General features: G+C 33.4%; 1 protein-coding gene across 1 annotated transcript in view; it reads right to left on the bottom strand.

Annotated features, from left to right (window-relative positions):
• ADGRL4 (adhesion G protein-coupled receptor L4) overlaps positions 1-20,378 on the bottom strand; it is a 116,474-nt gene extending 96,096 nt beyond the window's left edge. The window contains exons 1-2 of the mRNA XM_003817342.5: positions 20,073-20,378; positions 18,510-18,659 (exon numbers count right to left, since the gene is read on the bottom strand). Coding sequence (XP_003817390.4) covers positions 18,510-18,659; positions 20,073-20,094 — 172 coding nt within the window. The 5' untranslated portion in view covers positions 20,095-20,378. The remainder of the gene's footprint in view (positions 1-18,509; positions 18,660-20,072) is intronic.
• Between the last annotated feature and the right edge of the window lie 201 nt (positions 20,379-20,579).

Below are 20,579 nucleotides of genomic sequence, written 5' to 3'. Positions count from 1 at the left end.
TCACCTGAACTCAGGAGTTCAAGGCTGAAGTAAGCTATGGTTGAGCCACTGCACTTCAGCCTGGACGACAGAATGAGACTCTATCTCAATAAATAAATAAATATTTTAAAAATTAAAAAGCAATATACATTACTTTTTGAATAGTTGGGGTAAAAGTAAAAATTTTCAACTTATAAAATAACATTCAAATTGGAATGCAAACTGTGCTTTCACTAAAATTAAAATATTTTCCCAGTTATTCACTCATCATAACTAAGAGTAGCTGGGGTCCTATTTGAAATAACTATAAATAATCTAAGTTAAAACCTCAAAACGATCAAAAATAGTAAAAATGTATCTTGGGTAAAAGATTAGATAGAGTCTAAAAACTAATTTGACCACAAGGGAGGTGTTCTGTAGCAATAAGATGCTTTGAAAGCATATACGTCATGAAACTAACGAGGTATGTCATGAAACAAAGTAGATAAATCATGACATGATGGTATCATTTAAACAGGATAGTTTGGAAGGAGATGTCAGTGCTATTTTAAGTAGTAAATTTTCAGTCTCAGATAATTTTTTTTAACCAAGAATATTAGTTAAAAGTACCTGCAAATCTGAATATCTAAACCACTATCTAATTGAAAGCATAATAATTATAATTTCCACACATGATTTAAGATAGCTACATAGTATATAAATGACAGGTCATCGTGATATACTATTTATTGAATGACTCAGCAATAGCAGTTTTGTCCAATTCCAATGGGGAAATGCACCCCAAAGTGTGTGCAAAGCCATCTATTGACATATAGGTAAAAATGGTAACATTTCTTCATTTATTTATATCTTATACATTTCTGGTTTGGGGTGTTTCGTAATGTAGAGTGGGGTAAATATAAAATAAATAAATGTATATACATTGGATGTACAGTGTAAACAATTTTCATGAATCAGGATAAAAAAATTATCACCATTAATTAAAATAAGATTGATTCCCAATACAACTAAAAATTTGGAAGTTATTACTCAATCCACTGTACTGAGAAAAATTTTAAGGCAATGTCTAGTCAGTGCTGATAAGGGATACCATGATGGTTATCTAGCTGGTAGAAGAACAAAGTATGTTATTGGAACACTAATAGTTAGGTTCGAACCTTGCTATACAGCATTCTACTCTAGGCACTGGCAAATATTCTTGATTAATTTATATGGAGAGTTTCTTTGCTGCTATCTTTTCCTTTTCAATATTGCATGACTCTTATCATTTTCCAAGACAGGCCACATTTATTTGCCCTTTTGTCCTTACCCCTGAAGCTTTAGAAATAGTATGAGACATAAATTAGTGAAAGGGAAATTATCCAAAGGAACATTCAATCTTACTGCTCTATTGTCTTTTTTTAATACATACTAATCATACCATAATTTTTAGATTTATAGTAAGGTAATATTTATTACATCATTATTTAAATTTTTAAAATAGTCACTGCATTTTTTTTGTTTCTGTAATTTAGGAATATTGACCAACTAGTAGGAAAGTTGCAAAATGTATTAGAATTTAAAATAACATACTTAAAAGAAAAGCAATTTAAGGTATAACCTACTGTTTTCTTGGCAAATTACAAGATGAAAGTAATGAAAAACAAATGTTATTATATCAAGAATTTAAACAGTTTATTTCAGGGCATTTTAGAAAACTTAAGTTGATGATCAGCTTTTTGACAATTAATTTGAAATGAGAGTTTGAAAAAAATTAGGAATAAGTTTAGAATTAGGAGAGCCAGGCAGGAGTTTCTCCCTCTGGCCAAGAGTTAAGACATCTATTCTGACTTTATGAAAACATACTGTTGAAATTTAGTTGCAAAAGGATTCCTTTATAGAATTCATATTTAGCTCTCTACTTTTCATTTATTGGAAAAGTTTCCAAAAACTACAGAGGGTTCAAATACAATGAGCAAATATTAGATCATCTACAGTTAACATAAATTAAACTGTAACTCAGAAACGTTGCTGAACTGAATGAAGGTGTCTTGATACATTTCCATACAAATCTATCTTTGTTCAAGATAAAATATTACACTGATGAATGCCTCAACAGCCATGGAAGAGCAGAACCCTGACAGAGTAATTCCAATCATCCCTCTCAACCAGTTTCTGTCAATGAACACACATCACTTCTCCTAGGCATTGAAAATCCTAAGTGATGTCTCACAAGGTGAGTCTACAGATCCATGATTTTTCTCAAAGTTTAAGAATCTACCTGGAGATTACATGAATCACTTGAGAGGCAGGACACCAAATTCATCTTTAAAACAAACAAAGTTGTGCTAATTATTCAATGCTTCCACCCTGCAAAATGATTTTTCTTCCATTTTTCCCAGAATTAAAAATATATATGTACTTCTCTATTCTAATAAGCTTTATGCCGAGTATTCTGCAAGTCTTTTTATAAATTTCATAATAATAATTAAAAGAAACTTCATATATAGTAAAATCTGTCATCTATCACTTATTTCGTATATTTTAAGTAACTAATTTCAGTAAAAGATTTGTTAAGCCAAACAAAAATATTTAAAATTTTATAATATAGACGCTTGTTCAATTTCTGTGTAAATTTCATTATTTCCAAGAAATGAAAACTGTGACAGATATTAATATACTTGTTTCCAAATTTTGATAAATATTCACATTAAACTATTTCAAGAATTTATACTTTTAAAATCTGTTTCTTACTGTACTTTATATCATAGCATGCTTTCAATGCTAACCATCTTTTTTAGATAATTGAATGTATTGATATACATACGATTTAGGAAAAGTTAGTTCACAGATTGTCTTTGTAAACATGCTTCTACTTTAAATACAGTCATCCACCATACTGACCAGGTGATTGGTACAAAGGAAATTAAAGAAACTTATTCTTTAAAGAAAGCTTACTTTCTTACTTTAATAATTAAATAAATTTTTATTTTGTTTTTTTTTTCCTTTGGACACAGTGAGCTAAAAATATAAGTTAAAGATTAGTAAACTGGTAAAGAATGGGGAGTAATATGTTCTTCTTCTAGGTATGTCCCGAAGTGCCCGTTATGTGTTGTAGTTCGTGGAGTTTGGGAAAAGCAAAAGAGCATCTTGTTATCTATGTAACACTAGCATCAGAATCTTGCAGCCTAGATGATCTTGATCAGGTGTCCTGAATGGTTTGGGAAAGTAGAAAGAGACTGAACCCATCAAAAACAATTTTGTCAAAAAGTGATTGACAGATTTACAATGTAACAGTTATCACTTATTAAAGCCTTTCTATATGGCTGGGGTTATAACTAAGTGCTTTAATTGTATTTTCGTCTTTAGTCTTCAAACATGATTTTGTTGCTGATAAAACTATTTACAATCCACAGATGTAGAAACTGGCAGATGCCAGGACCAGGGTTCGATTCCAGGGATGCCTTCTTTAGAAAGTCTGCTTCCTCCAAGGCCCTGACTCTCACAATAAGCTGTAATTCTACTTCCCATTGATTATCAGGATATTTTCATCAGGTTGTGATCAATCTTGATTGAAATCATCAATATTTCATTTCTGACTCAAAAAAGCTGAGGATCCTTTTTACCTCAGTGGATCTCCATCATAGTGCTTCATCCTCAAAACTATTTTGAAATAAGCAAGCCATTTTTCCCTTCTATGTTTATTATCTGTACTCGATATCTAATTTTGAACACTTGTCATACTTCAGAATTTTATTTTTAATTGTACTCTCTAAGTGTGTCATATTTCTATCAATTTTAAACACTGTTGGAAGAAAAATTTTTTTCATTAGTTAAGAAATTGATATGGAATTATTAAGGCATTACTAGTAATAAGTCCCCTGTTCACAATTTAGGAATCACTGGAATCTTCTATTAAAAAGCAATCACCAATAATTGATAAGACTTAGGTTTTACTTTCTTAACACAATAATGCAATTTTTCCTATGGATTACAATCTGAATACTTGCTTAAATTCAGATTAATGCTATACTTATTTATTCTTAAAGAAACCATTTGATTTTTTTCAAAGGAGAAGTATAAAGGGATTGTTGACTATAAAACAACAATTAATGCTTTTACTGAAAATTTTTTTATATATTTGTCTACAAATAAACTGAAATTCAAAGACCAAAACACATTTAAAAGACCATTCTTCTCCACATGATATTCCATTGGAAACTGCTGCAGCGAACATAACATTAGTTGAAGAAGCATAACAATATAATCAAGCATCTGCTTGCCTTTCTGCATTGTGTATACAACAGAGATTTGTTGTACTTTAAAAAAATATTCTCAATAGGTTTCTGTGTTTATAAAGGTCCAGAAATAATCTTCAGAAGTTATCCTCCATATGGCACCAGGAAATCTGGCATAAGAACCTTTCTGACACAAAGGATATACAACTCTCTTATTTCAAAATATCAATAATTTGCCACAAAGGCAAAACTATCAAGCAAGTGTTAGAAACACCTCAGCTTCTGTTCAATCTCATGAAAACTGATTTAGTTGCCGGTACATGTCAACTTTAATTATCAAAAATGCATAAAAGACAGCAGCACATTCCTTCCCCATGCTAGTTGTACATGTTACATACAACTTCAATTATATTTTTAATAGTAAATTCTTTAAGACTTACGATGTGTTCTTGTCCTTCAGAGAGCCAAAAGCAGGAAGTGCTAGATAAGCATGACCTACATTTTGTTCTGATGTTATATACACAAAAGAGGAATAAGTGAAGATGTGCAGTCCATGTGTCTGGGTAATTATTGTATAGATAACTAATCTGGTTAATCAAGCCCCAAAAACCTCATGGGAAGTATATATTTTGGCGTTCTTTGTGCAGAATTTACAAATTTCACAATTTGCTTTAAGTATCTTCTGCAATTCATTTCTCCTGTGTAAATACAATTAGAATCAATATCGGTTAAATAAACTAACACTTAAGGTATGGAGAATGCTGACAATTTAGTACTTTCACTGTATTCTAACTTCTTTAAAATTACATTCCAAAATTTAGTGAATAACTGAAATAACAACCTTTAAGTCTCGATATACTCATCAGCACATATTTTCATATTTAAGATTTAATAAATATAACCTTTGAAATATGTGAAAATATAATATACTATATTTAATATGTGAGTAATATAACTCCTAAATAAATTGAAAGACTTCACCTTCAATATAGTCAACCAACTAAGTATAATGTTAATTACACAAAACCTACTTGCTATTCAATAGAAGGAGATTATTTCTGCTCCCATAGTAGCAAAAAGTAGTTTACATCCTTCTAATGGCAAAAAGGGATTAACTTGCTAGTACGGTGTGAAGGAATAATATGGTTCCAAGTATGTATGGTTCCTTTAACCTAGTCAATACACATTGCCAGATATTTCAATTAATGTGTACCAAGGTCACAAAATCCATTTCTTATCAGCCAAAAACACCCATACAGTAAATTTTATTCTCAAACCATAATCTCTAAATTAAATCTGTGTACCTAAAAAATACAGTGCAGTCAGTCAGTCACTGGGTTTTCTCCCTGATAGCATTTTCACAAATGGCACAAGACTTTGTACGCTATATTTAGACTACAATGTTTGGTTAGATTCTAATCTTCCTAGAGAAAGTCATTATCTCTTTTCATGGCAAATAAAGGACCGAAGTGTTAATTTCCTCCTTAAAATAAGTACAAAGTTTGAACAGTTTTAACATTCTGTCTTTTGGCAATTTATTTGGGAACTTTTAAACAATTATAAAGAGAATTTGTGAAACTGTACACTAATCCGGATTTCTTGGTAATATAAATTATGTATCTGAATGTAAGATTGCAGAAAAATCGTGTTAATATGGAAAACAGCATTACCTTGCAATAAATCCCATGCAAAAGGACTTTTCAGGAATTGAGCTTGTCTGACAAATAACACTCAACATAATCACATTTTTAATGAAAACTCTTTGACTTGAACATAAAATATTGTCTATTAGATTCAAGTGTTAGAGTTTGTTCCCTATAGTCCAACAGCCGTGAAAACTTTTTTTTCCTCCTAATACTCTCATTCTTATCCTACTCACAACTACACATAAAAGGATAATAATTTAAGGTTGGTGCTTTTCATCTATGCTCAATGGCAATGGACCAAATAGTTAAGGATAAAAGAATATTTCAATAATCTTGCCTCAATATTTTAATATGCAGAAAAATCACAATTTTTATGCCAGACAAATTTGATTTGTTCCATTTTTTTATCAATCCAAATGATTGATACTTTTATACAAAAGCTATATAATATATACTGTACAGTGGTGTTCTGTCATACAGTTGACTAACAAACTATACAAATCTATGTAACTTCAGACCAATTGATGTTTGATGGTTGATACAACAGATGATATTAAATTATATCTTGGGCAGAAAGGAAGTAGAAAATTATCCTGGATAATACATTTAGAATTTCTTAAGTTATTTTTTTCTACATTCTCCTAAACATGTAAATTTTAGTTGATAGTAACACTGCTAAAAAGTAGAAAAATAATCTTTTCTAGAAGAAGAAAGTAACACTTAAGGAGGGTTAAAATACGTTTTTTTAATTTAAACCAAGCATTTTTCGAGGATGTACACAATATTTTATTTATAATCTTTATATATTGGGAATACAAAAGTTCTCATAAAATGACTTAAAGTTGTAGAGAGAAGGAATACTTTATTTCTTCCCAGTTGGTTTATGTGATCATGCATTCCATTTTAATCAAATTTAGGGCATGATAATAAACAAAATAAATTTTGTAAAATGTGAAATTGTAACAGCATAAAGTCTTTCACCTTTACACCTAAAATAAAAAATGATTAAACCTATAAAACCCCATCTTAAATAGTTTACTGAAGAATAAATTTCGCTCTACATAAAGTTGTGTTTATGAAGTTTGGTTCATTGGAAGTGAATGATAAATGTGAGACAAGCATTATGAATAACACATGGAGTAAAAGGAGTAAAATCATTTTTGTAATTAAAAAGAACTTAAAGTACTAATATGATTCTAAGCAAAAATTCCTTTTTTTTTTTTTTTTTTTTGAGATGGAGTCTCGCTCTCTCACCCAGGCTGGAGTGCAGTGGCAGGATCTCCGCTCACTGAAAGCTCCACCTCCTGGGTTCATGCCATTCTTCTGTCTCAGCCTCCCAAGTAGCTGGGACTACAGGTGCCCACCACCATGCTCGGCTAATTTTTTTTGTATTTTTTTAGTAGAGACGGCGTTTCACTGTGTTAGCTAGGATGGTCTCGATTTCCTGACCTCGTGATCCGTCCGCCTTGGCCTCCCAAAGTGCTGGGATTACAGGCATGAGACACCGCACCCGGCCAAAACTTTCATTTTTTTAAGTGCCAGTGATTTTACACTTCCCAGAATTTTTGTGAAAAAATCAAAATCATATTTAATACATAAGATCCAAAAGAAAGTAGCAAAGCGATTCTTGGGACTCTGAAGGCTGCCTCAAAAGCAGACCATTACAAGGCATTAGTGCCAATATTTCAGCTAACTCTGTCTTAGGAAATGTTACTTCCTTATTCCTGAAAATGTTCACAAAAGCAATAAATAAGTCAATGAAAATTCAGACTTGCATAGTTCATCCCTTAAAATGAAGTAGGAAAACAAAGATATTACAGAGCAAACCAATGTAAAGTTTATGATACTGAGTTTGATCATTTATGCAAATTTTTCATTTGGCTATGATGGATGCTCTGTATTTACAGCAAAATATTTGAGATGGGATTACATCTAAAGTAATCCCATTTCAGCCTTATACAACATATGACATTCAATCAGATCTAAGTGCTTGATTCTTGCAAACAGAAATACCATTCACGGTCTTTCAATAAATTCAGCATAGGTAAAGAACAATAAAAATGGGGCATCAACAAACCAGAATTGTCGCATTTTGTAGACTGAATTTTTGTAGTTTCCAAGGTTACAATAAAAAATAAGAACTAGCCATTCTCCTCAAAAGGGTAGTCATTGCTGGGATTTCCCAGTCACTAATGAAAAGCAGGCAGAGTCCATCGTCAGTTTAAAAATAAAATGAAATTATTTTTTCGTTACTAGGATTAATTACTTTAGAGAGCATGATTAAAAACAAACAATTATTACTGACAGATAAAATTTTTTTAAAGCCTTGCAAAGAAAGTGGCATGTGAATCTGGTCTTGGACAGTAACCAGTTTATAATATAACTATTATTATATTGAAAGTGTCTAATTTGTCCTCTGAGCACACATATATTTGATCATCCTGCCTCATTAGTTGAGCCTGGTGCAAAATTATTTTGATACCTGGCAATATATATTACCCTCAGAATGAATAAATGTAGCTTTTGGATTTACTTCCTAGCTGAGACTACTGCCTCTCTGATCAATTCTACTTTTACCATTCCTGAACATAAACACTCGTTAAGCAAAGATCTTTTGGAATTGCAACACAAAGATCAGTTTCACTATATACCATTTTGTTTTAGTTGTTAGTTACATGGTAATTATAAAATCACATGAATTACAACCCTCCTGTCCCTTAAATGGATTTGTGCACCGTCTTATTCAAAGGAGTACTCTCAATCACACATCACAGTGACTAAACCTTCCCAATAGGAGAGCAAATATAAAAATCATGGATGTAACAGCCTTCTACTTACGTTTAATGGTTCAAGTGACCCCGGTATAGCACTTCTCTCACTGATCATATGACATTTAATGTCTTACTTTTCAGCACTGTAATGCAGGAGAGGTCTCAGAAAATTGATCCAGAAATTCCTTCTGAGGGAGGAAACCACCACAGAAAATATGGAAAAAACTCTTCATTTATGTGCCAACTTCTACTGATTTGTAGCACCGGCCTGGTAATATTGGCAGAAGAACTTTCAAGTCACATCCTGGCTCATCAGGAAAGAGTATCATGGTGTGCCAGGTCATAAGTGGAGACGAGATGAGTACAAAGAGTAGATAAAGCATCTCCTGCATTGGTCATGCCAGCTCCAGAGATCAGAGTTTAACATAACTGTGTAATAAAGTGGAAAGGGCACTGAGCTTACAGGCAAGAGATCAAAATCCATCTGTTTCATTTTCATCTTTCAAATTGAGTCCAAAATCAAGGCTATTTGTCCAAGAATTGGTTGAACTGGAAAATGACTACCGTTCAAATACATGTATTACAATAGTAGAATCAAATAACTTTAAATCTTGTAGGGACATCAATAAATATATTAGTCCAATCTGCTCATTTTAGGGAAACTAAGGCTTGGATGCTCTTTGTGACTTACGATGGGAATCTTAGTAGGACAGGGATAAAATATACATAGCAAATTTGGAGACTTTAGCCAAGAAACATTAAAATTTATTATTAGAGAATCTAGTCACTGGAGCATAGGATACCAGGGGGATTTCAATTTGTAAGGATGGGTTTTGGTTGTTGGAGCATAAGATATAAAATAGGAGTCCGATAATTAAAACGTGGAGGATAATAGATTAATCTAGAAATTATTTTATTATTAATATGATATACCACAAGATTTCTAATAAATTTCCCTTTACTTTAGACTAGAATTTGTCTCAGGAAAAAGATAAAGTAGTGGTTAAATGAAAGTAGATGGATGTAGAAATGGGAACTGAAGGGATTGACAGAAACTTTCTTGCAGTGGTCACTTGCCTTTCTGGCTGCATGGCATCTATTCATCCTCCTGATAACAGTCACCCAAATGTCCTTTTGAAAAGTACTTTCTGTCTTCTCACGATTTGAGTAGGTTTTTAGCCTAGGCTCTAGATATGGAGCTGCCTGATGTTAAGTCAGCTAATATATTCCATTACTACTTAAGGACATAAAGATTATAAAAAACTTAAATGTATAAATAAAATTGACAGGTTGTGAAGTAAACTATACTCTTCTTTCATAGCAGGATATCAATGGGTATTCCTTAAACGTAAACTGAGAAGTGAAGGCACAGGCACATTCCATAGAAGATAAGTGGTCTTCTGTGGTTTCTTTTAATTGAAGGCTCATGACTTTCTTAAGCTTTGGGAAATTAATTTATGTCTTTTATTTTATCCTCTGCTAAATTTTGCCTGAATCCTTCTTCAGTAAGACTTCTATTAGATGAATATTAGGCCTTCCATGGTTGGTCCTCTGTTTCTCAGTTTTGTTCTCTTATTTTCCATTTTGCTCTCTTATATTCCATCTTCGCTTTTTAGCTCTACAATTTGGGATGATTATTTTTCAGCCCATTGTTGTACATTATCTCATCAATTATCAGAAGATAAATATATTTTATAGCAGGTGAAAAAATACTTTAGGTTTGTTTCACAGGAAAAATCAAATTAGCCAATGAATTCAGGAAATCATTTGGGGTAAACACACAACACAGGGAAGAGATGATTACACTATTGCAACAACAAAAGTTACAAGTGAGTCACAAAATGAGTTTGAGTTCAATCAAATGAAGCAGAGGTTCTGCAACAATGATTAGCAGGTATGGACTCCATTACTGCATTAATGACATTTCAATGTAAAAACCACAGACAAACCATGCAGTTAGGGTGAGAAAACACATTGATGATCACCTTGTTTAACCTTTGAGATAAAGCACAGGAGGAATATAAAAAAAGTTCTGGACCTAGATTTTAAAAAAAGATTAAAAGAAGTGAAATCGGGATATAAAAAGGGGAATGGTACTGAGGTGATACACTCAAGAATATCTTGACCAATGCTGTCCTGGTGTATCTTCCACAGATACATAAATAAATTGAATATTTGCAGCTTCCCTGTTCTATCCCGCAACCACCCTTGCAAGACAGAAAACCCAGGAATGGGAAACTTTAACCTCAATCTTATGGTGGTTTTTAGGCACTGGCTTGTTACTGACAATTTTAGCAGCTTTGTATCTTGATACCTCTTCCTACGAAAGGAGAAGAATTAGAGAAAGAGTGTGGAAGAGGTTGAGCCATGCAAAATTTTGAGGTTATATCAAAGTAATAAGTCTTTTGTTGTTGTTGTTGTGTGATAGTTCTTTTGTACATAGAAGCCTCTTCTAAATTTTTGTAATTGTTTGGATGCAAAATTTTCCAGAATGTCTTTGAGCATATAAATCAGAGTGTTTTCTTCAACCTAAAAGTATGGCTTTTCTGGCAAATTTTTCTATTTATTCATCTAGGTGTTTATATTGTTCACTTTTCCTCAATGACTGGACTATCTTTAAATGACTCTCATATTTATAATTAAAAAAAAATGTGATTATCACAGGTAACTTGTTCCAGATTTTGCCAGCTAGCCATTACCATCTCTGAAGTAAAAGAGATTTCAGAGTTTTCTGTAAACGCAGGTGGGTACAGTAATTTTGAGGCATTATTCTAGGTAACATCAGTAAGGAGAAGACAGAAAGGTGGCATCAATTTTCAGTCTCAAGAGTTGCTTCCAGGCAGATGACCAAGTTTTCTTTGAGAGTATTTTCTTGACTTTATCTGGAGACAAACAATGAGGAATAGAACGTCCAATCTGTGTAGCCTTTGGAAAACAATGCCTCAAACAATCACCTAGATTTCTCTCCACTTCTGGGAAGAGGACAGGATCCCGCCACCACAGGGGAAAGCCAGACTCTTTGCTGCAGGGTTCTTTATGTGCATTGAACTGCCCCCTTTTGTGGCATTTGACGCTGCTTTGAGAATTTCACTCTAATCTGTGGACTTCTCATGGCCTCCCTCTGATTTCATTGCTTTTTTTTTTTTTTTTTTCAATTCACTTATCTTGATGGAGATTGATGAACAGGAGTTAAACTCTTGTACTTGACCTACACATTTTATCAAGATATTAAAACTTCCACTGATTCTTTTTTTTTTTTTTTTTTTTTTTGAGACAGAGTCTTGCTCTGTTGCCAGGCTGGAGTGCAGTGGCACGATCTCGGCTCACTGCAACCTCTGCCTCCTGGGTTCAAGCGATTCTCCTGCCTCAGTCTCCCGAGTAGCTGGGACTACAGGCATGTGCCACCATGTCCAGCTAATTTTTGTATTTTTAGTAGAGACGGGGTTTAACCATGTTTGCCAGGATGGTCGCTATCTCTTGACATGTGGATCTCTTGATCCACCTGCCTCGGCTTCGCAAAGTGCTGGGATTACAGGCGTCAGCCACCGCACCCAGCCAGATTCTTAAAATATCTTCATATATATATATATGATTGTTTTGATAATGTAGCAGGGAAAAGGCAGCTGGGTGTAGGGTAGAACCAAAATAATTCATTTTATCTCAATGAGATTCACTTTCTTTATTTGCAAACCTACACCACAGAGTAGTTTGAGGGTTATATGAGGCAATTGTTGGTATATACTTTCTCTGGCAAATTACTTAATCTATAAATTGGGGATAATACCAGCCCTTACTTCAGAGAAGTATTGTGAGAATTAAATTTAAAAATTCATGTGAAGTGCTTAGAATAGTGTCTAGCTCACAGAAGTCACTAAAATCAACATCAATATATAATTTTTTTATTAAGCTGCAAACCTGAAACTTACTTAATAATTAAAGAGAGTAAATAAGGAAGAAGAGAAATAATGGGAACACAGATAAGTACAAGACTGGATAATTTACTTTTAAAATAACCAGGAGTTTACTAAGAAGTGTGCTGATGCCCTAAAAATTGGGACTATAGACAACTGACATTTCCAGAATAACAGAAATGTCATCAATTTTGCAAAATAAGGTTTGCAACCTTAAAATATTGACAAAAGAGTAGAACTATAATAAACAAAGCGCAAAATTTGGACTCAGTGATTTTGGGGGAAATATTGGAAGTGCTATCTCTGCTATTTCTTTAGTCACCTTTCTACCAGAATTTTCATGGAAAAGCAGCAGGAATTAAAATGTATGATAATCCACATTTAGAATACAATTTTTTACAAACAATTAGCCCGGCGTGGTGGCAGGCGCCTGTAGTCCTAGCTACTAGGGAGGCTGAGGCGGCAGAATGGCGTGAACCCAGGAGGCGGAGCTGGCAGTGAGCTGAGATCGCACCACTGCACTCTAGCTTGGGCGACAGAGCGAGACTCCGTCTTAAATAAATAAATAGAATACAATTTTTATTTAGTTTTACATTCCTAGCAGCTTCAAAATATATGGCAGAACAGGAAATGTAAGATGGTACAGTCACCGTGTTCACTTTGCATACAAAATGAACACAAGCTCTAGGAAAACCATATTCAATTTTTATTGTCATTGATCCCTTATCACTAATGCATATTATATGATACACACCTACAGTTATATCTATCTATCTATCTATCTATCTATCTATCTATCTATCTATCTATCTATCTACTTACCTACCTATCAACTTTATAAACTGATGGTAGAGCCTGAAGTATAAACAGAAAATGGTATTCTTAATTTGGGAAAAAAATCAGCATTGAAATAATGTCAACCCAGAAGGCATTTTTTTGTGCATAAGTAGAAAATACATTGTGCAAAGTCTTCTTTAAGATTGATTTAGTATAAAATTTTGCATAACATTTTTATTCTTAAAATTAGAACCCAGAAGCTGTGTGTTCATTTTTATTATTTCAGTTTCATTCTTCATCCTATTAGTTACTGGATATTACTTTTCTGGTTCTAAATATTCAATGAATCCATGTAGATAATACTGATTAAAAATAAATGAGGCTTCTACTTGAACAAAAATTTTAATTAGGTTTCATTATCGGTTACTTGGGAAAATCCAAAATCATATGTTCATATTAAACCCTACTTTAAGATTTCAAGAAATTTCTTAGTTGTATATGATTAATTCTTGGTAATTATCCTGTTAGATAAACATGAAACAAGATGATTTGGAAAAATGATTCCTAAAACTTAGTCTGTAAAGCTGACCTTAATAAACCAGGTCAGCGAAGTCTTTGGTTTTAAAACTGTGGAACTAGTCAGCAAAACTCAAATCACACAGGCCCCTTTCCTTCTCTTTTCAAAGTAAATATTAACCTAAAGAAAGTTTTTACAATGGTTTATTGGTTTATTTTCCTCTTTCTATATACTGATGGAATGTGTAATATTGTTGAATGGATACTTTTGAGGAAGTTCCACCTAATTATTGTGGTAGCTATCTCTACTGTAGAACCTTTCTTGTGAAGAGAGAAAAGAGGTCATGTTTCTAGTACAAAGAAAAGAATTTCTGAAATTGGCAAGATATCATATTTATTTGAATGAAGTTTACAGAAATCATGATCCTGGAAGGTAAACCCTGGGTTAATTTAGACTATAATCTCTTAAAGAGGTTACATTTCCCATTTAATACAGAAACCCCAAGGAAATATAAACCTCTCTTTAAACAAATTTGATACATGACTCTCCAGTAGCACATCTGAGTTTATACTTTTTCAAGTTTGCTGTAGTATTCATTTAAGAAGTTCCTCTGAGATACATAAAAATTCCCTAAGATTTTTAGTAACATATCTTGTACATGAAGCAAAACATACATATAATATTTGTGAGATATATACTTGTAATTTTTGAAATAATCCTTAAATATTATCTGAAAATCAGGAGCCACCTCCTTTTGAGGATTGTAATTTAAAAAACAAGAAAGAGAGAACGAAGGAAAAGAAGCAAGGAAGGGAAGGAGGAAGGAAGACAGAAGGAAGGAAGGAAGGGAGAGAGGGAGGGAGGGAGGGAGGAAGGAAGGAAGGTATGAATTAATTATGAATGCTGGTCCGGGTACTACTCAACTCAATTGACTACTCCTAAATTTCAATACTTAAAAATAAAAGGACAAGAAAAGTTTCAGATGAACTACCAGAGGCTGATAATGTCTGATGAAAACTGAAAACAAATATTTTTAAAATGCTTAAGACAAAAAAAAAGAAAGAAAGAAAAACAAAATATTTAGAAGCTACTATGAAAAATAGCTTCTCCAGAGGGACCTGAAGCAGATAGTTTTGATAAACTCTATATTCTGGGTATGTGCCCTCACATAAGATACATATTTATACAATTTTAAGGCAATTTGTGAACTTCAACTTTGCTTATTTGTATAACACACTATCTCAGTGAATAAATAGACTAACTTTGGTGAGCAGACTATTTAATCCACTAGGATATGATAAAAATAAGCTGACAGACCATCTTTTTAGGTAAGCAAATTATACTGTTGTTATGCTAATTGCTTAGGGGTACCATTTTGTGAAAATGTCTAGTATGAAGGGGATACAATAAATATTGTAATTGCTAAAATAAGTAAATGATTTTGCCTTTTTCTCATTTTTTCAAGGTAGTTATGGTATTTTATCATAGAGGAAAATGCTTGGTCTCTTCTTCAAAATGCACTGATATCTTTTAATTATTGTTTTTCTGCTTTGTAATGGTTATTTAAAAAAAATGTTTGCATTAATAATTGCATTATGAATGTATTTTCTAAATAAGCTGGTTTACCTCTAGGATTTGTTTCAGTAACATATTAGGTTTATCTTTGTTACTTTAGGGTTAGAGACTTTAGCAATTTCCTTTGGAAGTGGAATTCTGAAGAATTCCTCTTAACGTTAATTCCACTTATAATGTTTATAAGATAAATGCATGAAAATTATTCATTTATATTTCAACAAATAATGGAACATATACATCCAAATGAGAAGTAACAACTTGAAAGTCAATGAATTTATTACAGTCAGCTTGCTATTGCTCAAAACATCTCAAAAGTTTTCAAATTGTCTTTACTCCATGCTACTCATGAAAAAATGTCCCCCATATATTAGTTTATAACCATACAACGTTTTGAAAAATCATTTTGGCCATTAATTATTCCCTTTACTCATAGGCTGAAACCTAGAAGTTGAACATGTATGATATTTTTAAAGGAGTTCCAAGAAATTCATGCCAGATATATATCAGAGGGCATAGTTGTTGAGAAGGCAATGGGAATTAAGTCAGGATGTTAAGGGCCTAGACTTTATTCTGTTGACAAAGAAGAGCCATTGGCAGGTATTAAGTAGCTGAGTTACATGATAAATTATGTCTATTAGGAAATGACTCTGTTAGGTAGAATAAACATGAATTAGGAAGGGTCAAACAACCAAACAAGTGGTAGAGCTAATACTTGAATCCAAGTCTGTTTGATTCCACAGCCTGTACTCTTAATCAATATGTTTGACTATAAGGCCTCTGTTAATTAATTTTCTGGACTCAGAAGAGAGTAGATATTAGCTATTCTAATGTTGATGTGATTATGATAATGATGATCAAAGTGCTTAATAAACATCTGTTGAAATTAAAAAATGATTAAATTAAATAAATTCACTATGATTAAAGCTTATTTTGTAGGACCATGCAAAACAAATTATAAATTACTTGTTCAAAACTTGCCCTTTTAATATGTTTAGTGAGGTTGGGTTATTACTATAACATTTCTTTGGTACCTCTGAGAGAGACAAATTTTATGATAATGGCGATATTGAGGACAGAAAAAAGAAAACAAATTCTATTCCTCAAGAAATAGGCATCCTCTGTAGCTAATCTCCTATCCAGTCATTTCATCTTGACATACTACCAATCTTACAGAAAGATAGGAAAGGTGAGGAATCTCTTTAGAGATGAAAATGTCAACAAGAATCTTAAAACTCAAAATATAACCTAGACTATTCAGCAGTTGGGAATACAGTGTTTTAATTCTAAAGAGCATATTAACTATCCTGACTAAAAAAAGGTTAAAAACCTGTCAGTGAATTAATAAAAGGTGAAAAAGATGAAAACCACTGTTTGAACAGTTTTAAGAAGACACTACGAATCTCAGATAATAAATATCAAAACAAGTGTATATGGAGTTTTTTTAAAACAGAAAGGGAATTTAAGTTTAACATGAACCTAAGAAAGAAACAAATTCCCATTACAAATTATGTTCTGTGTGAAAAGAAATTGCAGGCCAAAAGGTCTTAAAGAATTTTTTTTTCCAATGGAAAATATTTTCTGTTTATTAGCTAGTTATTGACTTAGGCAGCAGGGGAAAACAACTGCATTAGATAATGGAAGATGCGTTTTTAAAAGAAATCATTAGAAACGTGATTATAAGCTGGTTGGCTGCTAAGGTCCAAAATGTGAAAAAATTTTTATGTTACTTATGCTAAGCATGACAATTGAAAAGTATCTAAATAACAAAAAGGCAATGCTGGTTATGAAGTACTATGGTACAATTTGTAATGATTAGTGGAAAAGCACACTAATTTGTGAGATGCAGTATTTTGAAGGTCACTCAACTTTACACTTGCTATAATGCCATTCAGTTAAATACACAATACATTTCTAAGATTATTTATGAAAAGAATTTTGTAATTCTTGTAAAATAGTATATTACAAATTCTGGCTGTTTATACAAGCAGAAGCGCCCAATTTAATGCACCATTAAGTGAACTGCAGCTTTGCTGTACATTTTTTAAATATTCAACCTAATTATGATGAAGTTTGGTCTTACTAAACACGGCATATTTAATCTTTTTAAAGAGCCCATATAATTCAATCACAAGATACAACTTGTTTTTGTTGTAAGCAAACACATGCAATATTAACAATATACAATATCCTGGCTTAATTAGAAAAAGTTCAAGTTATCCTAAATACATTTAGGTGCATAACACCCCACAGCTATAATTTTAACTTGCTATTTAATTATATTTTAAAACTAATTTGTATGACCTAGTACTTTTTTCTCTCTCTCTCTCTCTCTTCTACACAGGACGTTGGTCTATGGATCCAGTTAAAACTACATTTTACTGAAAATGAATTTAAAAAGATTGAGTGTGTTAGGGGGAGTGGAAGATTGGGGTAGAGGTGACAACTACAGACACAAAATTACGTAAATTTGATTATCAGATGGTGTTCTGCTGATCAAATCAATGGGCTAAACTGCACCCTACAAGGATGCTTTCTGGCATTCTGTCTCTGGACAGTAGCATAAAGTTCTATGATTATAATCTACTTTTTCAAAAGATGATGTCTTTTCAAAATTCTCTCTTTCTCTTGTCATTTCCTATGCTCAGGGTATGCATGAGAAAACCATGAATCTCTTAATATCATCTCCAAATATAGGCGGTCAAGTACCTGTATATGTAGTATCATATACCATATAGGTATACAAATACTTATATACTTGGTATCATGTAAAGAGGGTATATGAAGGCGATACATAGCAGTATACATTTCGTGAACTCTTTTGTTCCCAAAGCTGTTGACTATGCCCTCTACACCTGGATCTCCAGCATGAGCTAAAAGGAAATCTTTAATATTTGCACCAAAAAATAAGATATGCATGAAGTCTTTTAAAATCAGTAACAAGTATAAATTTTGACATGGTAAGTCAAACTTACTGTTTAGCTACTTACGCGTTTTTTAAATAGTATGAAATTAAACAGTATAACACAAAACAAGTTAGTTTCTGGAGGACAGAAAAGCAGTCACATCAGAATTTAATCTTACAGTATAATCCAAAAGAAGTAATAAAGCTCATTTACCTTCACAAATTGTGACACCATTTCCTGAAAATCCCATGTTGCAATAGCAGGCTTCAATTCCATTGCGTATTTCACATTTTGCATTTGGGAGACAAGGTGTCTTGGTGCAATTTTGAGTATAGGAACAATTCAACAAAGTGGAAAAAACCACTAAATAAAATAGAGAAATACACCTTTTTAAAAAGTAAAACAAACATCTCTCCCCATTGTTGAATTAGAGTATAACAAACATAAATTATCCTCTCTTTCTATTTAGATAAATGGATTATAAATTTTTCCCAAGAGAGCACTTAGCTAAGTAACAGCACAAAAGCAAGTAAGTAAAACTTACTTTTAAGATGAAGGCTTTTTTTTCCCAATTTCAACCTTTATCAAGTAAATCTCAATGAAACTAAAATGTAATAAACAACTCAGCTTTATAATAAAAACTGTGTTCCCAGATCAGTATAGCATGTTGATTAAGTGTTACCCTTCATTTTGAGGTGAGATACTTTGAAAGGGAACTGCCTGATTGTAAAGCAATTTCCCTCCTCTGGGAGTAATCCTGTGTAGAAATGAAGGTAAATTGAGTATTTGGGTTTTTGCAAATTCAAATCTGTGTTATTTTAAGATGACATCTTATCTAGGAGAACAGATGCACTTGCTGTTTTTTTTCTGTGTTCTAATGATTGTTTTCAATTTCAATTGTTTTCAATTTCAATTTCAATTGGTTTCAATTCAATTGTTCATAATAAAATTTATTTCACTGTTTTTATTTTCCATTAGGGGAAATTTAAAAACAAAACAAAAACAAAAAAACAAACTCAAGATGATAGTCAAAGATTGATCTTCCAGAAATGGAACAGCACACAAATGTGAACAACAAAAAAAAAATGAAACAAAACAAGGAACAAGACTATACATCAGAGTTATTGAAATACATTTGGAAATTATATGTTGTGGACTGATAGGAAAAAATAAGGAAAAGTACAGACGGTTCCTTTTTTATTGTTTTACCAGGCCTACTCAAGAGTCTTGAGGACCAACAGCTATGAAGCATGAGGTCATTGTTCTGAAAACAGTCATCTAACATTAGTTGTCCTTATCAGGTACCAAGAGATTCTTAAGTATTCTGTTGTAAATCCCAGTGGCAAATAACTACGTATACTAAGCCGGAATTAGTTCACCCTCGGAGATGTCATTTACTATCTTTCTGCACAGTATGGTCAAAATGAAGCTCAAATCTGGCCCGGCAATCCCCTTAAAATGCCAGGAAACCTCTCATGGGTGTTAATGGTCTGGATTTCCCAAATTTCTTCGGGGCAGAACAGAAGAAAGGTGAAAGGGGATGCTGGACACTTCCTCAAGAGGAATAAAAAGGTAACATTCCCTGGACCTTGGAATATTCAACTTTAGAGTTGAAAGGTCAAGGAGAAAAACATCCTGAGAAGTACTAAATCAATTCTCCTCGGAGATTTTGCCAAATACACTTGCCATGTGAGCTCCACCTCTTAAAAAATCCAGTCCCCTACAAGGAATTGGTCCCTCCGACGACCTCGGCGACCAGGGGCGCTGAGCACTCACCTAGGAGCGGGAGGCGTTTCATTGGCGGTGGCCGCGGTGGTGGCGGTGGCGGAGAGCGCGGCGGGGTGAGTGCGGCTGTGGACCCGGGACAGGGCGCCGCTGGGCGGGCGCGGCAGGGTCCCGGATCCGTCCTCCGTGACGCGCCGGCTTCCTCCGGACACTTTCCGGCCTCTTTTGTGTGAGTGTGTGAGTCAAGCCCTGAGTCCGCTGGCCACGTCCGGCCTCCATCCCCTTTCCCCACGCCTCCTGGGCTCCATTCCCTGCCTAGTGACCACTGACCCTGAGCAATGTTACAGCCCCACTGAGGAATCAGTTCATCCCCAGGCGCAGCTCCCAGAGTGACACCCTAAAAGTGAGTACTTAAAAAGCAAAGGTCTCTGAGATCCACGGAGAGCCCCTCCAGAGGGAGCATCCAAAACTCAGTAGGTTTCAGGGGTTCTCTCTGACACCTAAATTTCAAGACATAGCCTTTTTTTAAATATACTCGCCAATAAATTTTCCTAAAGA

This window comes from Pan paniscus, chromosome 1 (genome assembly GCF_029289425.2).
Source record: "Pan paniscus chromosome 1, NHGRI_mPanPan1-v2.0_pri, whole genome shotgun sequence".
NCBI lineage: Eukaryota > Metazoa > Chordata > Mammalia > Primates > Hominidae > Pan > Pan paniscus.
Note: the sequence above shows the minus strand (reverse complement) of the source record. Positions and strands in the feature narration are given on the sequence as shown.